Source organism: Neophocaena asiaeorientalis, unplaced genomic scaffold (assembly GCF_003031525.2).
Source record: "Neophocaena asiaeorientalis asiaeorientalis breed wild unplaced genomic scaffold, Neophocaena_asiaeorientalis_V1.1 scaffold550, whole genome shotgun sequence".
Lineage (NCBI taxonomy): Eukaryota > Metazoa > Chordata > Mammalia > Artiodactyla > Phocoenidae > Neophocaena > Neophocaena asiaeorientalis.
In genome coordinates, this window is record NW_020173396.1 from 1770096 (window position 1) to 1790211 (window position 20116).

General features: G+C 34.1%; 1 protein-coding gene across 13 annotated transcripts in view; it reads right to left on the reverse strand.

Annotated features, from left to right (window-relative positions):
* MCTP1 (multiple C2 and transmembrane domain containing 1) overlaps positions 1–20116 on the reverse strand; it is a 352345-nt gene that overhangs the window by 225043 nt on the left and 107186 nt on the right. For 7 of the 13 annotated variants that reach the window (XR_003003489.1, XM_024746949.1, XM_024746951.1 and 4 more), the window contains exons 5-8: positions 18150–18261; positions 12853–12900; positions 10083–10121; positions 1349–1408 (exon numbers count right to left, since the gene is read on the reverse strand). Coding sequence is in view for 12 of the 13 variants with exons in the window: in XM_024746949.1 (XP_024602717.1) it covers positions 1349–1408; positions 10083–10121; positions 12853–12900; positions 18150–18261 (259 nt within the window). In the remaining variant the exon portion in view is untranslated. The remainder of the gene's footprint in view (positions 1–1348; positions 1409–10082; positions 10122–12852; positions 12901–18149; positions 18262–20116) is intronic. The other 6 variants (XM_024746954.1, XM_024746950.1, XM_024746946.1 and 3 more) reach the window with 5 other exon arrangements.

Here is a 20116-nt window from a genome sequence, read left to right on the forward strand (position 1 = left end):
TCGAAAGTAGTCACTCTGTGTGTTCAGGGATAATGCATGAACATATAAGAGGAAATATTATTATTTTACCAATGATACAGAATAACATCAGTGAAGGCAGCCATCAGTAGACTGAAAGGAAATGAAGAGGTTATAATAACTAAAGTGAGCTCACACAAATACAAGACTGCAAAAAAAAAAAAAATGTGTGTGGAGGAGGCAGAAGATAAAGAGATGTGGGTTTACTTGCTCATTGGTCAAGTCGATGCATGACTTAATCTAGTACCTGCCAGTCGGCTTATGAGACACTGCAACAAATCTTAAAATTCTCAAAGGAGAAATGTAGTTTTCAGTCATGAGCAGTTTAAGAGCCAAGAAAAGAAAATGGCAGGGCTTCCCTGGTGGCGCAGCGGTTGAGAGACCGCCTGTCGATGCAGGGGACACGGGTTCGCACCCCAGTCCGGGAGGATCCCACATGCCGCGGAGCGGCTGGGCCTGTGAGCCATGGCCGCTGAGCCTGCGCGTCTGGAGCCTGTGCTCCGCAACGGGAGAGGCCACAACAGTGATGAGGCCTGCGTACCGCAAAAAAAAAAAAATGGCAAAGTTCTATGAGTGTAGCATTTTCATTGCAGTATCTATTGCTAGGTAATCACATGCCAAGTGTGAACATTCAAAGAAAGAGGGAAACTTTTGAAGGCAAAGCAGTGAGTGCATTAGTAAAAATGCATAAATTATTAGCAAAAAGGCATAAATCACGCCTTGCACAATGCAGAATTAAAGCAGAGGAAAAGGATGACAGAACTCATTATGTTTAAGTCATGAAAGCGTAAATAGCATTAAATTGCAATGGTACTGAAAACAAGTTCTCTGTGGAATTTTCTTTTTTTCTTTTTTATTCAAAGCAAAAGCAGAGTTGCTGTTTTCTAATTCATAGGATTTTTTTTCCAAAGAAAAAATACTATCTAGTATGTATATAGTACAAGATCATCGTAATAGAAGTAAATTTTTCCCAGATAGATGGAACAGATTTTACAAGAAGGGAAAAAGAACCTTTATGGACCCTCTAGACAGTGCCATCATATTCCTGAAAGATGTGTGGGCCTCTAATTGTTAAAAATCTGGGATAAATTTGGGCCCACAAGGAACTGATTTCAAAGCAATATGTTAAATATATGAAGTTCTTAGTTTTTACAAATGAAGAGTGAGTCACCTAAATGACTTAGAATAAGTGTTAATAAAGAAGACAAATGAATACATCTCTCTGAGAACCTATTTTAAAAAGGGAATTTCTTAATTCACATTTAACTCTCTAAATAACTATTCAGAACCAAAAGTCAGGAACATTAAATATAAAGGATTTAGACATTACCCTCCAAAAGAAAGACTTCACAGAGAAATAAGATCCAACCACTTCGTTTTCTGAGAGTTCCTAAAAATAAACAAATATTTAGCTAAATTTTGAGGTGTTTTGAGAATACTTGATTGGCTCAGCAAAATTAAGACAAGTGAAAACCCTAAAATCATATATGCTAAAGACACTTTGGATGTTTATAAACTGTAAGTTTTTTCTTTTTTTGAATAAAGTTTTTTTATTTCAATTAAAGTTTGTCTTATTCATATTTGACACAATGGTAGTAAAGTTTAGAGGATTATTTCTGTAATTTTAAAAGAATATACTTACCTCTTTATTAGCTGTTGATTAATATATCTTTGTCTAACATTTTATTTTAAAAAGTAGAACTGCTTAAACATATTTTAAGATTCTGAAATAAACCAGATAACATCCATTCCTTTTAACAAAAAAATTTAATACCACAGACCTTCAGAGCATTTTTAAAGAATGATAACAGAAATCTTATTTATAAACATATACCTAGTCAAATTTGGCTTAATTCCTTACTAAAAACTTCCTAGTTTTATGATATAACATTTAATATATAAGATATAAATTCCTTAGTTAACTGAAGCTCCCCCAAAATAATGTTAAAAATAAACGAATACTAAGACAAGGTGGCTATTTAGTTGGAAACAAAGCAATGGATTCATATTGGACATTTTATTACTTAATCCTCAGACTTTTATAAAGTGAAACCAATTTGCCTTTAGGAAATCAAAAGCACAGTTACTCACTTTTAAAGAGAACATTTAAATTACATGCATCCTTTAAACTTTCATGTTTTGCATCCTGTTTCTGGGTGTCAGTTATGGTAATATTATGGGAAACTGATGACAGTTATGAGAAAGCATCAGCCTTTGACACTGTGATGTAGAGGAAGCCGTTTTGTAATTTATTTGATTATTCCATGATTTTGTGTTAGCAACTAAGATGGTAGTGGTCCAGCACCTAGCATGATACTTAATTATGCATAGTAGGTGCTCAATAAATATTTGATTGACTGTTAGTCACATGGAATTTCATTTGCTTAAGGATATATATTTCTTTCAAAGTGATCCTTCCAAAAATCATATCAGAAAATAATAACAAACTGAAGTACTTTAGGGTGTGCAGCAATTTGAGTAATTTAAGTTTAGCTAGAATTATATCAGAGATCATCTATGCAATCTACCTGTGCTTTTTACATGAAATCTATTTCTTAATGAAACTAATTACATTTTCCTAAGTTACTTGTATACAGTTCGGTCAGGTAGCATACTAATGTCAGGGTCATCGGGAAAAAGTCTTGAGTTTAAGACACGATTTTATCATCACTACAGATTTATAATTCATTTACCCTTACAGGTATGGTTCTCATCTGCCACACTTAGCACACTGTTGTATCAGTTTCTGAAAAGAAAATTCTAAAAAAATACACTTACATTTGGACGTGAGGGCACAAACCTTAGATGGAATGATTGCAATTTTTTTGATGCTATGCTACTGTTTAACTCAAAGAAACCTTATTCTAGCTTTTGGAAAAGATGCAGCTTTTCCTATTCTACTGCCAATTCTCTTCTTACCTTGATTCCCAGTTCTCTTTTAATTAAGCAGCATGCTTAGCAAAATGTGGATAAATTTTAAAGTATCATTTGAAAGAAATTATTTCTCGAAGCTTCTTACACAAATAATTTCCCCAGAGCCAATAACACAAATTATTTAGCTAACATTGAGTTTTTTCTCAATGTTTCTCAATTGCAAAATGTGTTAAATCAATGTGAAAGTCTTGGCTCTAGACTTGACAGTTACAACAATTAAGACAACCATTTAGCATTTAAAAATATTGTTACTTCATTTAAAGTTTAGGAGGTCTAAGGTGATCTAATACTGAAATTGCACCAACTCCATACTCACCATTCTTCCTCAGATGAACACCGAGGGCAATGATCTAATTATGTGATTAGTATGCAAAGAGCAAAATGAGATTGATGAATTGGCGGCGGGGAGGGGAGATTTTAATTATCAAGATTTAGAACTTACATTTCTCTGTTAAAATTTGAGAAACAAAAATACCAGTCACATTTGGATCCACTGAAGTCCCCAGGCTGTGCTTTTAATGCCATGTTTAACTACTTCTGTCATTATTAACTAAAATTTATATTTCATTTTACAACCCACATTGTCATGTAAATTTAGGTCTTTATTTCAAATGAAACAAGTTAATTTTCCTGTGGACGCTTTTGCCATTTATAGCTCTGATAAATATAAAATTCACAGCAAACTAGCCAAGGCCTTCTTTTCCCTAGAGTTTCTAATAATAACAATAACAGAAAACAATAATAATGAAACACCTGGAATTACGATAATGAGTTCTAAACAAAAGTGGTGATTTTAATATGGAGGGCAAGAAAAGCAGAATAAACTCTTCAAGAATCCCAGGGAAGACTTGTCCTAAATTATAATTATAGATATTTAGTTACACTTCAGTCTCCATCAAGACAAGAGGTTGGCAAGTGAGGGAAAGTGCCATTTTAAAAGTGCTAAAATTATAAAGTAACAACAAATGGAAACAGAACGAAAACCAGAGGTATCAAGTTGATGAAGGAAAATAACTGTAGTTATTCTGAATGATGAATTGTTGAACTATTTCTGCTGAGGTTTTGAATTTATTAAGTAGCAAGATCCATTGGTAATATTGTTTTTAAATCTATTTTTTGCCTCGAAAAAACCAACACAGACTAAGAAAATTTCTCCTCAAAGATCAATAATCCTTCTGTCAATCTAAGAGTTAATGAGATTTTAAATTTAAAAATCTAGAACATGTATTCTTTTTCTCAGAGAAATAAAACTAAAGGACAGTCCATTTTTTCCCATAACAAATGAATATGATGCTATTTTTCACCCTTCTATGTAAAATAAATCACAGAAATCTTCAATGTCTTTGCCATCAGACAAACAAGGATAGCCACTGAACTTTTATTGAAAGTGGTATCTTTTGTTAGCCTTAATATGTACAGGCCTTTAAACCCATTGCGTGTTGTTTTAATTCAGCAATTCTATGACACTCAAGACATTCACAATAGATTGGAAATTGTGAAGCCTGAGATTCCAATGTCAAAGTCAAGCCAGGTAGCAGTATTATTACACAGCATGTTTTTATAGGTGTATAATTTCCTTTTATGAATACCTCTATGGGCATTTAAGAGGTAAAAAAATGAATAAATTCATAAGTAAATAATTTTCATAGACTTTCCTGGTCAGACTGCAATCCGGTTATCAAAGCTGTGGCTCTCAGATGCCTCCGTCAAGTTGACTAAGCCTATCGATGTGTCATTGAAAACAGGGATGTGAAGTAAGTAGAACTGCACACCGAAACACAATTTTCTGGTTCCTCAAATAGATGTTCATATCATTTATACTCATTAAACATAAATATAATCCCCCTGCAACTCCCACTGTCCTTTCAAATATTGTTGAAGGGAGAGAGACAAGGTCAGCTCCCCAGAGGACCCACCAGGCTGAAGCCTGGCCTTGCTTTGTCTTTTATTTTTTTTAGAAATTTTACCTTAAGTGTTTCATATGTGTGTGTATGTTTGTAGATATGTATATATAAATACACGCATATGTGTGTATATATTGCTGTCAACCAGGGCTTGTCAACCAGTCCTTACAAAATTATGATTTAATTTCATTGTAAACATATAGGGGGCTTTAAAACCAATAAATCTCCTCCCGGTCACACTCAATTTAACATATATATATACATACATATATATATATATATATGTATATCTAACATATATACATATATGTGTTAAATATATCTGATATACATTATATGTATATACATATATACCTTTGAATTAAAAAGCCATGTAATCTGTGAACCAACCCTTAGCTCCATCATCCTGGAGTCAAGTTATATTAGTTCCCTTCCCTTTGATTAGCCCAGAAAGGGTCTTGGGAAACCATCAGCTGACTTGGTAGCACATATTAGCAATGTGAAGGCCAGTCTATGACCCCAAATTAAACATCTTACAGCTAGCACGCAGGCATTATGGAATCCATCTTCTGCCTGAGATTACATTTTGTCCTTTCACTTTGTGCCAACTCATCCAGATTCTCTCCCCAAAGGACCCACAACATTTTAAAAATTCAACATGAGTGGTCAAATAAATGTAATGCCATTGTTACAGAAATCCCTGTAGTTATGAATTACAATACATAAAAATGTATGATATCTTATACCTATGGGAAAACCCTGTCAAAACAGCAAGAAAAAAATCATCTCAATATAAAATTTAATTATGGCTCCATGTATTTTGAGGGGATAATCAAATATTTACTGACATTAAGCTATCTCTATTTTAAATAAACTTACTACAAATTTTAGGAGTGTAATTAATTGAGGTAAAAATACAGTCCTTTAGAATGCAAATGTTCATGCTATTAGCCCTTTGTTTATTGCAGCATTGTGGACTCTTAGAAGCCCTAATTATGAGGTTGACTTTATAGCATTTCCAAATAACAGAAATTTGGGAGGACAAAATTAATAGGAAGAATTTTAAAAAGAATTTTGTATTTCCTTCAAAAACATGTAAGCAACTAATTTTTTCAAATACATAGGCATAATCATTTGAAATGAGACATCAAAGAAAAGCCATTTTGGTCATTCACAGTTGAGAAAGTCAATGACCCATAAGGTTTTCATTTTTTGCAATTTTTTAAAGATCATCATCTACGTATTATCAGGATACGAGGTCTTTGTAGAAAGGACATGATAATTGTTAAATAATGACTTTTTTCCCCACTATGTCTGACTGTGTGAGACACTTAAAAATTTGTTAATCTGTTTCTCTACCGTTTCTTAAATTAAGGCACTTAGAGGTTTTCACTGATGCATTTTTAATGTGTCATCCAAGGTGTCAGGTTTAACTATGCCCTGCAGACTTACAGTGTTGAGAGTGTTCTCTAGTTTAAATTAACAATATCCTTGCCAAAAGTCTTATTATAAATTGCCTCATTCAACGAGTGAATAAAGTATTTTATAGTTCATTAAAATTATGCTAAGTGATTAAAATAAAATCTTTATAAAAAAGATATATTACTAAAGAAAATAAGCCATCAAGTAACAGAAGATATGCTAATGAGATGTCATCACATAGTCATATTATATTATTCAAAGGATGAACTCTCTTTAAAACAATTTTCAACTGTTATTGTTGAGAATAGAAATTGCAATGTGTATGTCTTTATATTATCACAATGGTTACTTCTCATAGAATTAAAGTGATTTATTGAAAGCACATAAGTTTATTATCATACCCACTGATAAACTCATTCTTCTATGTTAAAACACACACAATGTAGTATAAAATCATTTCTGCTTGCCATCTGTAGAGGCAATTATTTCATTATTTATTTTCCATTTTTTGTTGGACCCCCACAGAATTTATTCACAAAATTCATATACACCTTCTCTTCCAAGCTCATGAAACTTTCTTGTTGAATAATTTAGCCTTATAATAAATTATCAATGATAAGCTTCTTCTAAAGAATAAAATATTACAATAACTCAAAGCATCATCATTTCTCTGCCAAAATGCATTTTGTCACCTAAGTATAATACTTTGACCAGGATAATTATCCAGTTGCCCAAGTTTATGGAGACATCGATCCCTTTCTTCTTAAAATAACATTTTTCTACAACAGCTGAGTGTGGGCAGAATTAGAAATGTGCACAATGGAAAGTGTGCTTGTGGAAAACCAGAATGAATGTTTTAAAGGATGCTACTATCCCCAAAAGAGGAAACACTATGGAATCCATAATTATTTACTGGCTAACACACCATTTAAATATAGCATGTACTTTATACATTCTTCCTTTTCAGGGGTAAGTTTAGGTGTATGTTTTTCCTACTCATTATTAGGTGGTAACACATTTACTCCAAATAATATCTAAGTCTGTCCTGAACAGCAATTACTCCTCAAGTCGGCTCTTCACCTCTCTTGTTTTCATTAGTAAATACAACCCCACATTATGTGATTGCCACAGATTAGATTTCCATAGCAGAAAAAATCTGCTATCGGCAAGACAATGAAAATGAAAAGCAGATATTTAAGTAATGGAAAATTCCATGAGCTGATGAAATTGTATACAGGGGAGATGTGCATATTAAAAAGCTAACAATATCAATAAAGCACTTCCCCGCTCCATGGTTATATCACTTCTGAAAAAAACAAGCAAAGAAAAACTCCATACTGGAGAGAATATCTAACAACACTATCTGACTCTTATTGAAGTCTTTGCCACAAAGTGTATAATTCTCAGATCTCACCTTCACCATGGGTGCTCAAAGACAGGCAGCATACCGAAGCCCCGCTATAAAAAAGCAGACCTCATTCCCAGAAACCAAGATCCCAAAGAAGAAAATGACCTATTTATATGAAAACTTCACCTTTGACTTTGAGCATAGTTCTATCAAATGTAAAATACTTGTATTTAAGTGTCAGGCAAATAAATTATATTCTCTTTCCAAAAATAAAAGAGGAAAAATCTTTACTCACACAAGAATCTTTAAGGGGAAGGCTGAAATCGTTAGAAAAGGGATGCATTTCCACAACACAGTAACACAGTAACACACGCAACTACATGGTACAGTCATTTATCCCTTAGTTTCTCAGGAAGCACAATTTACTTGAACATTGTCCTCCCTCCTTCAATCCCTGGAGGAAAGAATTGGGGGAGCAGTCTCATTGTATGTGAAGGATGGCGGACTAGGTGGTAATTGAAATTTCAAACTTTCCCTGGATTTTGAATTTAACACTCTGCTCTTGTAACACTAATATGGATGAATACGGCACATGTTTTAGGGGACATTGACAAACTGAATGAATTATCAGGTATTCAGTATGTTCTCAATGGAAAAAAAAAAAAACAAATGATTTTTTTCTACACAGCATTCAATATCCCCATTAAACTTTATAAAACTGAAAATCCCTTAGGCTAAAAACCCAAAAGCCATATTACCATGTACACTAAAATTAATCTCCCAATGAGTGCAGTTAGGCACAGGGAATTCTGTGTCATCAACGGCCAGCTAGAAAATTCACCAGTTTGAATGTACAATTGGATTATTAGTAATTAAAAACTCTAAGAAGTTTAGACATAAAAATAGTAAAGAGTAGATGTTTATTTATTTATTTATTGTAGATCAAAGGAAAAGACATGGATTTATGTTGACTTAATTGATCCTTAAAATTAAATTTAAATATAAATTAAATGAACTATTTAAAGAAGAATCTTTATGTTTGTTCTTCTACCTCACAATAAAACGGATTATTCCCACTAAGTAATACTAAAAACTATATAATATCCTGTTCTAGCATTACATGTTAACTACAACTGGAAGAGAGATATTGCTACATATTAATGGATTACAATGTTTTTACATAGATATAGTATAAGATAGACACAGAATGAAGAAAGCCAAATTACCTGAATTTTTAAACATATATACTTTCAATATAACACTAATTCTTAAGTACAATTACAAAGAAAAAAGTGTAATACAAATGTGAACAGCACAAACATTTCTTTAAGATTGCTGAAATTTTATTTTGGCCTATAGAAAACATAGTGAACAGTAAGCCAGAAATATTCAGCAATTTTCCTTAATAAATGTTTTTAATTTTATTAAAATGATAAAGGTGATTTTTAACGTGGACCTGACCTTTCTATGATCCAAATTATCTTTTGGTCATTAATTCTACAACAACTGGGAAGAAAGTTTTTACAGTAAGAAATACTTGTTAAAGCAATTAAGACATTACCATAACTAAAAAATCATTTTGATAAGTATTTTCTTAATTCACAATAATGAAAGTGACAAAATCAAAGAAAAATTTAAGTAATAGCATGATTCAATCAGAATGGAAGAAAAAAGATTGTCATGTTCCAGGGTCTAAGAAAATGAATCACTATTCAAAAGGAATACCAACTTTTAAAAATAGAAATTTGAGCAAAAAAGATTTTCACAAATAAAATCCCTTTGATTTATTCCAAGGAGTAGTCATACAAAAGTCAGTTTCATCTTGATATTTATTTGTGTCCAGGAGTGGTATCACCACTGAACAAATTAGAAGCTTAGTTTATATCTTATATATTTTACAAGTTATAAGAAGAGCCAGAGCTTGGTAAGTTATAGGATCCATAAACTCCTCTCACTCCCAAGAGCTATTTATTTCTTGAAGTGAGAAGAGAAAATGATGGAAAATTGTTCTCATGATACACTCCAAAGATGTAGCAATAAAGGAATTTTTGAGTTTAGAAAATCTTAGACTCAGTTTTCAGTGAACAAAAACAGTAAATTACAGGGATCTTCCTTCTCTCTGGAGTTGTCCCTACCCTAGTGCCATTATTTTATACCTGATCTGGAGCAAAGGCATTTTCTAGACCCTGTGATACAGAGAACAGAAATCAGATGTTGCGACAGATGCTGAGAAGTGACCAGAGATTAGCAAGAGGATGATTTGGATGTGATTGATCAGTGTGATTTCTATTTACTTAAAAAGCATCACATGGTTTGCTTAAAGTTTATGGGGAAAAAAAAACAATTGAAGAGTGATGAAATCCTGAGGTATAGTTTAACGAGGCATGAGAGATTGGGAAAGCAGCTGATAGTGCTTCTCAACAAGAAAAGCTGAAAGATCACATGCTAAGTGTTACCTTACTTGATCTTTTCCAACTCTTCCTCATTAGCATTGTCTGTAAATGAAATAAAGCATTTTCATTATCTTATCACTCAAGTACAGGACAGGGCAGCCAATTGTTTTCTGGAGGAAGCTTGACATTTAAACAGCAAACGGTTTCCAGCAACAATTATACAAGACAAAAATTGTTTTTCACGTACAGGCAGCTAGAAGAAGCACCTTTAACATTCAAGCAGTCTTTCTGGTGAGAGTTCATTTCCTTTATTCTTTTGTACAAAGAGATGGGACAGTATATTTTAAATAGAATGGAAAATTTGAAATATCTTATTGATAGGAAAAAAACACACTAAGTCTCCCAATTAGTAATTGTTACTTTTGGTGGTGGAGGCTGATGATGTGCCATGACTTTACAGGGTGTATAATAACTTTTCTCTTCAAACTCATTCAAAGTCTGCTGCATTGGCGGCATATTAGAATTGTCTCTGCTTCCAGTTAATCTTTAATTACATCAGGGTTGACAAATGCTTTCGACTGAGAAAAAGTGCTGCATATCATGATGGCTATTAGTGGATCTTCCTGCTAAATGTTTAGCCATGATATATCCTTTAAACTAGTTTTTTCGTGTCATAGTAAGAGATATTTATGACTTCAAGTTTTAATTAAGGTTGATGGAGATTTGTGATGAGTGCCCAAGATCACTGGTCTCTTGCATAAAGTAACTCATAAAAATTCAATGACTTTTAATTTCCTCTCCAGTTTAAAAAAAATTCTCAATGAACACTGAGGTATTAACTTCCTGATAACCTCTTTACCCTCTCTTAGCTTTATCATTACTTTTAAGGCAGATGAGGGAATATCCGGAACAAAGAATACAGCTTATAGAAATGCTTGCCATATTTATATATCAAGGAAGTACACTCGTGCCTTTAAGAACCCTGTCTCCTTCAGCAAAATTCACTATAAAGCAAGACCATTTCAGAAACCACTCATAAATTACAAAAATACAAAAAAGGAAAGATTTTAATATAAGAGTAAGTCATTTAGTAGGCAACCTTTGGTCTAAACCAAGACAAAGGAATTATGTAGAGGTTCTAGAAGGGGAAAGGAGAAATATCATAAAATTGTCAGGGTTAAGGATACATTCCTCTTTTCTGCAGATAGTGGTTTTATAGGTTACATTTTCTCTATATACACTCTGTGTTAGATATTGACCAAAATATGGAAGAGAAATAGACTTCCTAAGGTTACAACAGTTCCCAATTTTTTTCAAATGGAGTCAGGAACTGCAAAGTATTATTTTATATTTTTTCTAAGTACTAATGTCCAATTTATTCTGAAGCAAAACCCACCATCGGGTTAGGGAGATGGACGTTTAATAGATGTTCGTTGTTGATGTTAAATGAGTTAGTCGTCGTCATCACCACCACCACCACCACTTTGTCATCACTAAAAGGCAATTGGACACGAAATACTTTTGTGGTACGCCATGTTCATAAAAAACGCCCCGTGAAGAGTCAGGCAATAAATTTTCAACTTTCTCAGAAAGCAGAGTTTCAGTGAACAAAGAATGATAATTCCTAGGGACAATGTCCTGAGTCAAATCAGGTGAGAACAATTAACATAAGTAGATCAAAACGGAAAATCTCTTAAGTCATGGCCATTTATCATCATCAACTAGTATCAAAGAATCTTACAAAGTTCCATTTGGTAAGAAATGCTACTATGAAAAAGGGGCTAAGAACATGAGGAAGAGTTGACTCTCAGGGCAACACTATTCAATATTACACAGATTCACTACTGCTGGTCAAAGCCACATCCCCCCACTCAAAACTACTGCACGCGATTAACCTTCTACATGTAAGGCAAACTATAGGGTTGGTATTTTCCTGTCTTTCAAAATCAGTCTTACAAACAAGATGCATGGTATTATTTTTCAGATTGGGACACTGATACAAACAAAAGGTCAGTGATTTCCCTACGTACCAGTATGAAAGATTTGGCAGTTACAGGGACCAATTCATTATTTTCCTGGTTCAGTTTCTAGGAAACTGGGTTTCTAGGGTTAAAGTAGATTCAGTAAAACTGGAATCAGTATAAAAGTTTTCTAAAAAGTGAATTTAACAGACATACTATTAACACTGTTACCTTTACTAACTGTGGGACACTTAGAGAAGAAAGATTGGGGAATGTTAAACATAGGAGATGAAGCAAATTATAGAAAAATAAGATTTATTTTTTGCTATTTGATCTTAACTTCAGCTGAGAAACATATGAATTTGTTTTTGAAAGTGTCATTATCTAATATTATAGTACCTTCAAATTCTTTATTAGCAACTCAACTTTCTTTGAAGCCCAAAAAATGGAATAAGTAGCATAAAAATATGGCCTATGAGCTGCAGAACTGATTATGTTTTTAAAAGATTCCACAATCTCAATCCATTTTTTGCTTTTCCCTTTTGTTGCAATGATTTTTTTTTAGGCAATTACATGACTACTATAGATATAAAAAAAAAATCATAGAATGGCTAAATACTATGGTAGATACATATTATAAAACATATATATTAACTGTTTCTAGGTGGATATTTTTTCAAATGTTAGCTTATGGAATAATTCAGAAAATTTTCAAAAATAAACCATAGAGAAAAATATACTTTTTGAATTGGCACTAAAGATCAACTGAGGTTAATTCATATGTTTCTTAAAAGTTTTTACTTTTTAGCTTTAGCCAAGCAATTTGTTAGGTCTAGGTTATCTAAGAGAGTGTGTAACACAAATTAACTCACTTTTATTTCATAAATCCTCCAATGAAGAAAGCTGTGGATTGAACTCTGCTAGAAAAAGAGCCAGAAAGAACTCAAACACACTATCAGACCAAAATACCATAAATATAGGACACACATATATGCACTACACACTTTTGCAGGATCAAACAGGGCATGCATTCAAAACAGAAATGACAGTTGTGTCATGCAAGTCATCAACATGCCCCCCAAGAAGATTTTGGTTTCTCATACATACAACGCTGAAAATTAAAAAATATATATATCTGTCCACATCTGGAATCTTTTAAAAAAGACTCAATCATGACTCAATGGAGAATATTTTAATATAAGCAACTATGAAATACTTTTACTATGACTCCTATTTACTTCTTAATTAGCTATAATTAGATGTTCCATGTTTGAGGGACTTTAGTAGATACAGTAGGCTTGATAGGGTTTTCAACTTGTTCTTCATTTTTACTGAGTTCTAGAACTGGCAATCCACGCAAGGAGAAATCATCCCAACCACATAATTCATGGAACACATTGTCAGTATTAACAGTGTTTTAAACACTCACAAGATAACTGATTTAGAACTCTTAGCACTTTGTGATGCTAAGCCCTCTGTATTTCCAGTTACTCATTTCTTCCCACTTTTGATAGCATTTCTTAACATTAATGTTCTATTTCCTACTTGATGGTTAGGATTTATTTGTCAATGGCTCTTGAAATTCATATCATCCATTCTCCATGTTAATCCACAAAAAATATTTAGCAAAGTCTACAAAACACAGGCATAAGAATAAACATGTGCTTTTCTGAACTAAAGTCTTAAGTCCCAAAAGCTTAAAATAGGTTATTTCTGAGCTAATAATCAAAGAGAACAGAACTCATAATTTTGCTGTGTGAAGGTCAATGCAAAATCATCCTCTATTCCTTCTCTATATGTCATTCTGAATAGTAAGTAAGTGGACTTGTGAAGCATTTAGTAACTAATTTCTGGTTTGCTGCATTATGAGTCTGAACTCCTCTAAATAAGATTTGTTCTTGGATAATTTGTGGAAGTTCAGCATGTCATTTTCACAGTAGCAATATGTTATATATTTCCAGCATATAAAAATTTAATTTGAAGATACATTGGATAATTGACTGTTTTTAGCCAAGAAATTTCAAATGTATTCCAGGGAAATATATTTAGCCAATACTAGACACGTTACCAAAAGAAAAAAATACAGTGATGTGCTTCTAGTTCATTGTCATCATTAGAAATCTTGAGAAGAGCAATATAGACTGATTTTAATCAGATTATCATTAATAGAATAATTTTAAGAATTCAATAGGAAAAGTAAATCATTATCTCCAATATTGTTTGTGACAACCTCAGGGATTTGAATACGGAAGTAAGAAGGAAACTTAAAATACCTTTCCCTGGACCTTTGAAGCATCCCATCAAGCATTCTCTAAGAATCCTCTTAGAGATTCATCCACAGCCTACTGAATAACCACTAGGTACAGAAAGCTGGACCAGGTTTTGAGAGGAGTCATCATAAGAAAGGTAATCAGAAGCAATAATTTATATATATATAAATATTTATGAATTATTATTATTTTTAACCAGGAGTGATGGGCTATAGGACGGAAGTGAGGTGAGGTACAGTACAGGTATATTTTAGGTAGGAAAGGTCACATTGGAGAAAGCTTGGACTTGAGAGGAGGTGAGCTGTGTAGGAGTCTGTATGGCTGGGATAAAGTTTACAAGTGAGGGAACATATGTCGCTCATTGGAGAGTCTTAAAGCCCTTCATCAGGAGTTTCCATTTCATTAGAGAAATAACCACAGGTCACTGAACACTTAGAAGAAGAATAAAGAGGGAGTTATAGAACTTGGTACAATGCTTATAGATGCTCAATAAGTGGTTTTTTTTCAATAGATGCCTACAACTGGCATCTCTTATTCAGAGTGTCAAACTCTCCTAACTAGTGTCGCTTGCCAATTTTAGAGATCTTAATTAATAAACAGCTCTAGAACTGCTATATAGACTGAAATAAACAAAGGGAGAAAAGCACAAATTTATGTCTTTGTTAGAAATTTTCATCATGTAAAGTATATGCTTAGAAGCCCCAATCCCAATCTAGGAATCCGATTAGCCAGGATACTGGGGGTCCCAACAGAATTTCCTGTAGGGGACCTTTCATGCTTCCTCCCCTGTTCCTGCCCCAGCTGCTTGTCAACAACCAACCCCAGGCTCCCAGCTATTGATCACGTCCACAAGGAGGAGCCAGTATAGCCACACTGGTCACTCTTCTCACTGCTTCTCAGTTGTGGCTGAAGTCAAGAGAGCTCGCCAGCCAGAGGCGAACTGCTGTACCTTTTCTGAGGCACTGGCCCCTGATAAGCCACTTGCTTCTCTGGTGAAGAAGAGAGAAGCCAGGTGAGAGTTCAACATGGGAAGGAAGAAGACACCGGTTTTTAGTTGCTGTAGCAGAATCAATCCAGTGCTATTTGGGACTGTGAAGGGGGAGGCATGAAGTAAGGCAAGCAAATGAAAAATACTCAGGGGTAGAAGATTTTTTTCCAAAAAGCTGGGGTAGCCAAAGAAATCTGAACCAAGAAAATGGCATGAAGATTTCAGGAAGAACTCTTTGTGTGAAGGGTGAATGTGGCTGGAGAGATACGATAAGGAGAAAGAAAAAGGAAGAAAAGAAGATTAATAATACCAGATTTTTGATGTGTAACTGTTTCATGTAACCTGTTTTTGTTCCTATTCGTGTTTGATAAATCACTGATGACCCGTAACCAGACACTATAATATTTTTAAATGATCTTTTCTAATTAGAAAGACAGCATGCCTAAATAAGTTTGAACAGCAGTGGAGATTGAAGGGTTTTTGCAAGAATGGTTGAAGAAAAACGAATGTCAGGAACTACTTTGCCTGTGCTGACATATATTTCTGTGTAATTTAGAACAACTCAGCAGCCTTGTCGTAAAGTCTCTTGATACTAACTTAATCCCTCAAACCCTCAGTTTGATGTTAGAGTATTTAATAAATATGCTTTTAATGTAAAAAATCAGCAGACCCTCCATCATCAAATCACCCAAATAACTAAAACAGCTGCCATATCATTAGAATCCCCAGTAATACTGGCAGTTTGGATGGTTTGGAGACACATCCTAAGACCTCAGGCAGTTTAGGTATTTTCATTTATGGTGTTTTCCTTCATTAAAATAACAAAGGATCCCCTCCCCAAATATTCTATCACCAAGTTTTGTTGATTTTACCTCCTATAGATAAACTTCTTCATTTCTTTTCATCTCTACCTCTTGACAATTCTAATCCAAATCTCCATCATCTTCCACCAGGATTTTCAAAATAGCTCCTAGTTGGTCTCCAAGCATTCATTCTTAACACTTTCATCTGTTTTCTACAATGCAGCTACACAACAAAAGGCAAATAAAATGATGCCACTTCCTATTTACAGACTTTTCAAAGGCTTCCCATTGCTCTTTGGGGAAAGACCACAAACCTTAACATGGCCAACAGTCCCTATGCAGTCTGGGAGTCTCCCTTTCACTGTCATCATGCACCAGGACCTTTCACACTCTGCTTGCTTCCACCTTCTTCAAGCTCCAGTACTTTTTCAATTCTTGGAGTGCAGCTTGGTTTCTCTAGCCACAGGGCCTTCGCACGTGCTATTTCCTCTGCTTGAACTATTTCCTCTCTTCCTGTGTTTTTGCCTTTATCAACTTCTATTCACACTTCAGACCTCATCTCCCATTTGACTTCCTTGGAGAATTCCTGTTCCCGACTAGAACAAATTCTCCTATATTTGCTCTACAGCAGCATGCACCTCTCTTTTATGGCACTTAAAACAGTTGTCATTTTACATTTCCTTCCATGATTATTTGATTTCTGAGCTCTCCACTGGACTTCAGTTCTACTGTATCCAAAGGGTCTAGCACAGGATTTGGCTTATAGTAGGTTCCTCGTGAATACCAGGATTATTTGAATAAATGAACACTTATACTTTATTCCTGTGTATGGATTAGCCAGCTAGCATATACTCCTTGGCTTGCACTGGGTGAAATAATATATTCTGAATTGGTGACTTTTAAAATGATGGGCTTTTATTTCTAAATGTTCTCTGTGAAAAAATGTCCTCACACACCCTTCCATCTGCGCATATGGGCCTATGCCTGTGCACATACATACATTCTTTTACAGTGCTAAGTTCTCCAAGTAGGTATTATTTGATAGTACTTGTTCGAAAAGAAAAGTTTCTTCCTCACTGAATGAAATATAGATACTTAAATCATTCTTTGCAAATATTACATATGTGCTCGTTGTTTAATTTTTTTAAAGGATAGAGAAAAATACCTTGAAAAGGGTGAATTTTTCAATGAGTTTAAAACACTTCCAAATTTGAAGTTGTAATTCACTATTTTTATTTACAATCTAGGGAAAAATGCCAGTAATTCCTTTCCAGCAGAAAACATATACCAACTTTAATCATGCATTATTTTAAACCAGCAATACACACATTGCTGAAATAGAGTATTTAAACTTGCCTAAAAAATTATGTCTACTCCTAAAATGTGTTGCAATCAGAACTAGTGAGAATAGCTACCAGTATGTGAAAGTACCCTGAGTCTAATAAATAAATTCTGGTAAATTGTGGCAGAAAGTGCACTGGCAAGCATACCGATGCAGGTCAAACCTGATATTTTTTAACGTCACTTCAACAGTGCTGGAGTAATTAGCTCCTCTGTATCCCTTGTCAGTTTCTCATAGCTGCATGGTGTGCAAGGAAGTACAGACAGCCAGGGCTGGAAAATGGGTAACACCGATATGGAAGTCCATCAAGAAGATGAAAAGTACTCACTAATCATTCATCAAACAAATACCAGAAAGCAGAAACTCTATTGTAATTTCACCTCATTTTCTTTGTTATGGTACATCTGACAATATAATCAAAATAGTAAGGTCTGGACACCTCAATGTGGAAAAATATAATCTCTGAATAAATACCACCATTTGCTACAAATAACAGTCTGAAATTGGAAAATAAAATAATGATAAAAGATGCAAACGTATCCCTTATTTATAAGAGGTTCTGATCTGGAGAATAAAATAGGAAATTTGAATTCAAAAAATACAATACAACTAGACTACTGATACCCAGGATACTCACAGAAACAAAGAACAGGCCAGATCTTCTTATGCTGTTTCTCTTTAATATTACCTTTGGGTTCAGAGAAGGCTCACGACATTCAAACAAGTGAGAGCAAGAAAGCTACAACTAGGCTGAGGGGGAACTTACCACATCCCTGTGTTCTCCTTCCTTAGGGGTAAGGACGACTGAGAGCAAAATGATTCCAAGATCATGGTCAGGATAGTGGGGATCTTTCAGTGTGACGGTCACATCCGTGGGCCTATGATATAAAATATTAAGATTTTGAGCATGAAGGAAACCATCGACAAAACTACTGAATGAGAAAAGATAGTTGCAAATGATATATCCAATAAGGGTTTAATACCCAAAATATATAAAGAACTCATACAACTCAGTATCAAAAAAACAAGCAATTTGATTTAAAAATGGATAAACATGTTTCCAAGAAAGACATGCAGATGGCCAACAGACACATAAAAAGATGCTCAAAATCACTAATTATTAGGGAAATGCAAATCAAAACCACAATATTGTCACCTCACACCTGTCAGAATGGTGATTATCAAAAAAGCAACAAACAATAAGTGTTCGTGAGGTTGTGGAGAAAAAGGAACACCTGTATACTGTTAGTGGGAATTTAAATTGGTGCAGCCACTATGGAAAATGATACGGAGGTGCCTCAAAAAATTAAAAATAGAACTATCATATGATCCAGCAATTCTACTCCTGGGTATCTATTCAAAGGAAACAAAAACAGCAATTGGAAGAGATACATGCACCCCTATGTTTATTGCAGCATTATTTACAATAGCCAAGATATGGAAACAACCAAAGTATCCATTGATAGATGAAAGGATAAAAAAGATGTGGTATTTATGTGTATATATATCTATATATGTACACACACACACACACACACACACACACACACACACAAAGGAATATTACTCAGCCATAAAAAGAGAGTGAAATCTTGCCATTTGCAACAATACGGATGGACCTGGAGGGTATCATGCTAAGTGCAATAAGCCAGACCAAGACAGACAGCATATGATTTCACTTATATGTCAAATCTAAAAAAATAAACAAAGCAGAAACAGACTCATGGATACACAGAACAAACTTTTGCCAGAAGGGAGGGGAGTGCGGGAATGGACTAAATAGGTGAAGGGAATTAAGAGGCATAAACTTCCAGTCATAAAATGAATACACAGGGATATAACGTACAGCATAGAGAATATAGTCAACAATGTTGTAATAACTTTGTATGGTGACAGATGGTTACTAGACTTATTGAGATCATTTTGTAATGTCTATAATTGTCAGAGCCACAATGTTGTATACCTGAGACCAATACTGTATGTCAACTATGCTTCAATAAAAAATAAATATATAAAATAAAAAAAAGATTTTGAACTGTCATTAAATGAGTAAGCAAAAATATATACTATATATATATATATTTTTTAACATCTTTATTGGGGTATAATTGCTTTACAATGGTGTGTTAGTTTCTGCTTTATAACAAAGTGAATCAGTTATACATATACATATGTTACCATATCTCTTCCCTCTTGCGTCTCCCTCCCTCCCTCCCTCCCTATATATATATATTTTTAACATCTTTATTGGAGTATAATTGCTTTACATTGGTGTGTTAGTTTCTGCTGTATAACAAAGTGAATCAGCTATATGTATACATATATCCCCATATCCCCTCCCTCTTGCATCTCCCTCCCACCCTTCCTATCCCACCCCTCTAGGTGGTCACAAAGCACCGAAACTGAGTTATTTGTAGTGACGTGAATGGACCTAGAGTCTGTCATACAGAATGAAGTAAGTCAGAAAGAGAAAAATAAATACCGTATGCTAACACATATATATGGAATCTAAAAAAAAACAATGGTTCTGAAGAACCTAGGAGCAGGACAGGAATAAAGATACAGACATAGAGAATGGACTTGAGGACACAGGGAGGGGGAAGGGTAAGTTGGGACAAAGTGAGAGAGTGCATGGACTTATATATACTATATATTTTTAAGAAGAAAAGGAATTTTGTCTTCCTTTAATTTCCTGGTACAATTTTTGTTGTTATTAAAATAACATCAATGTAT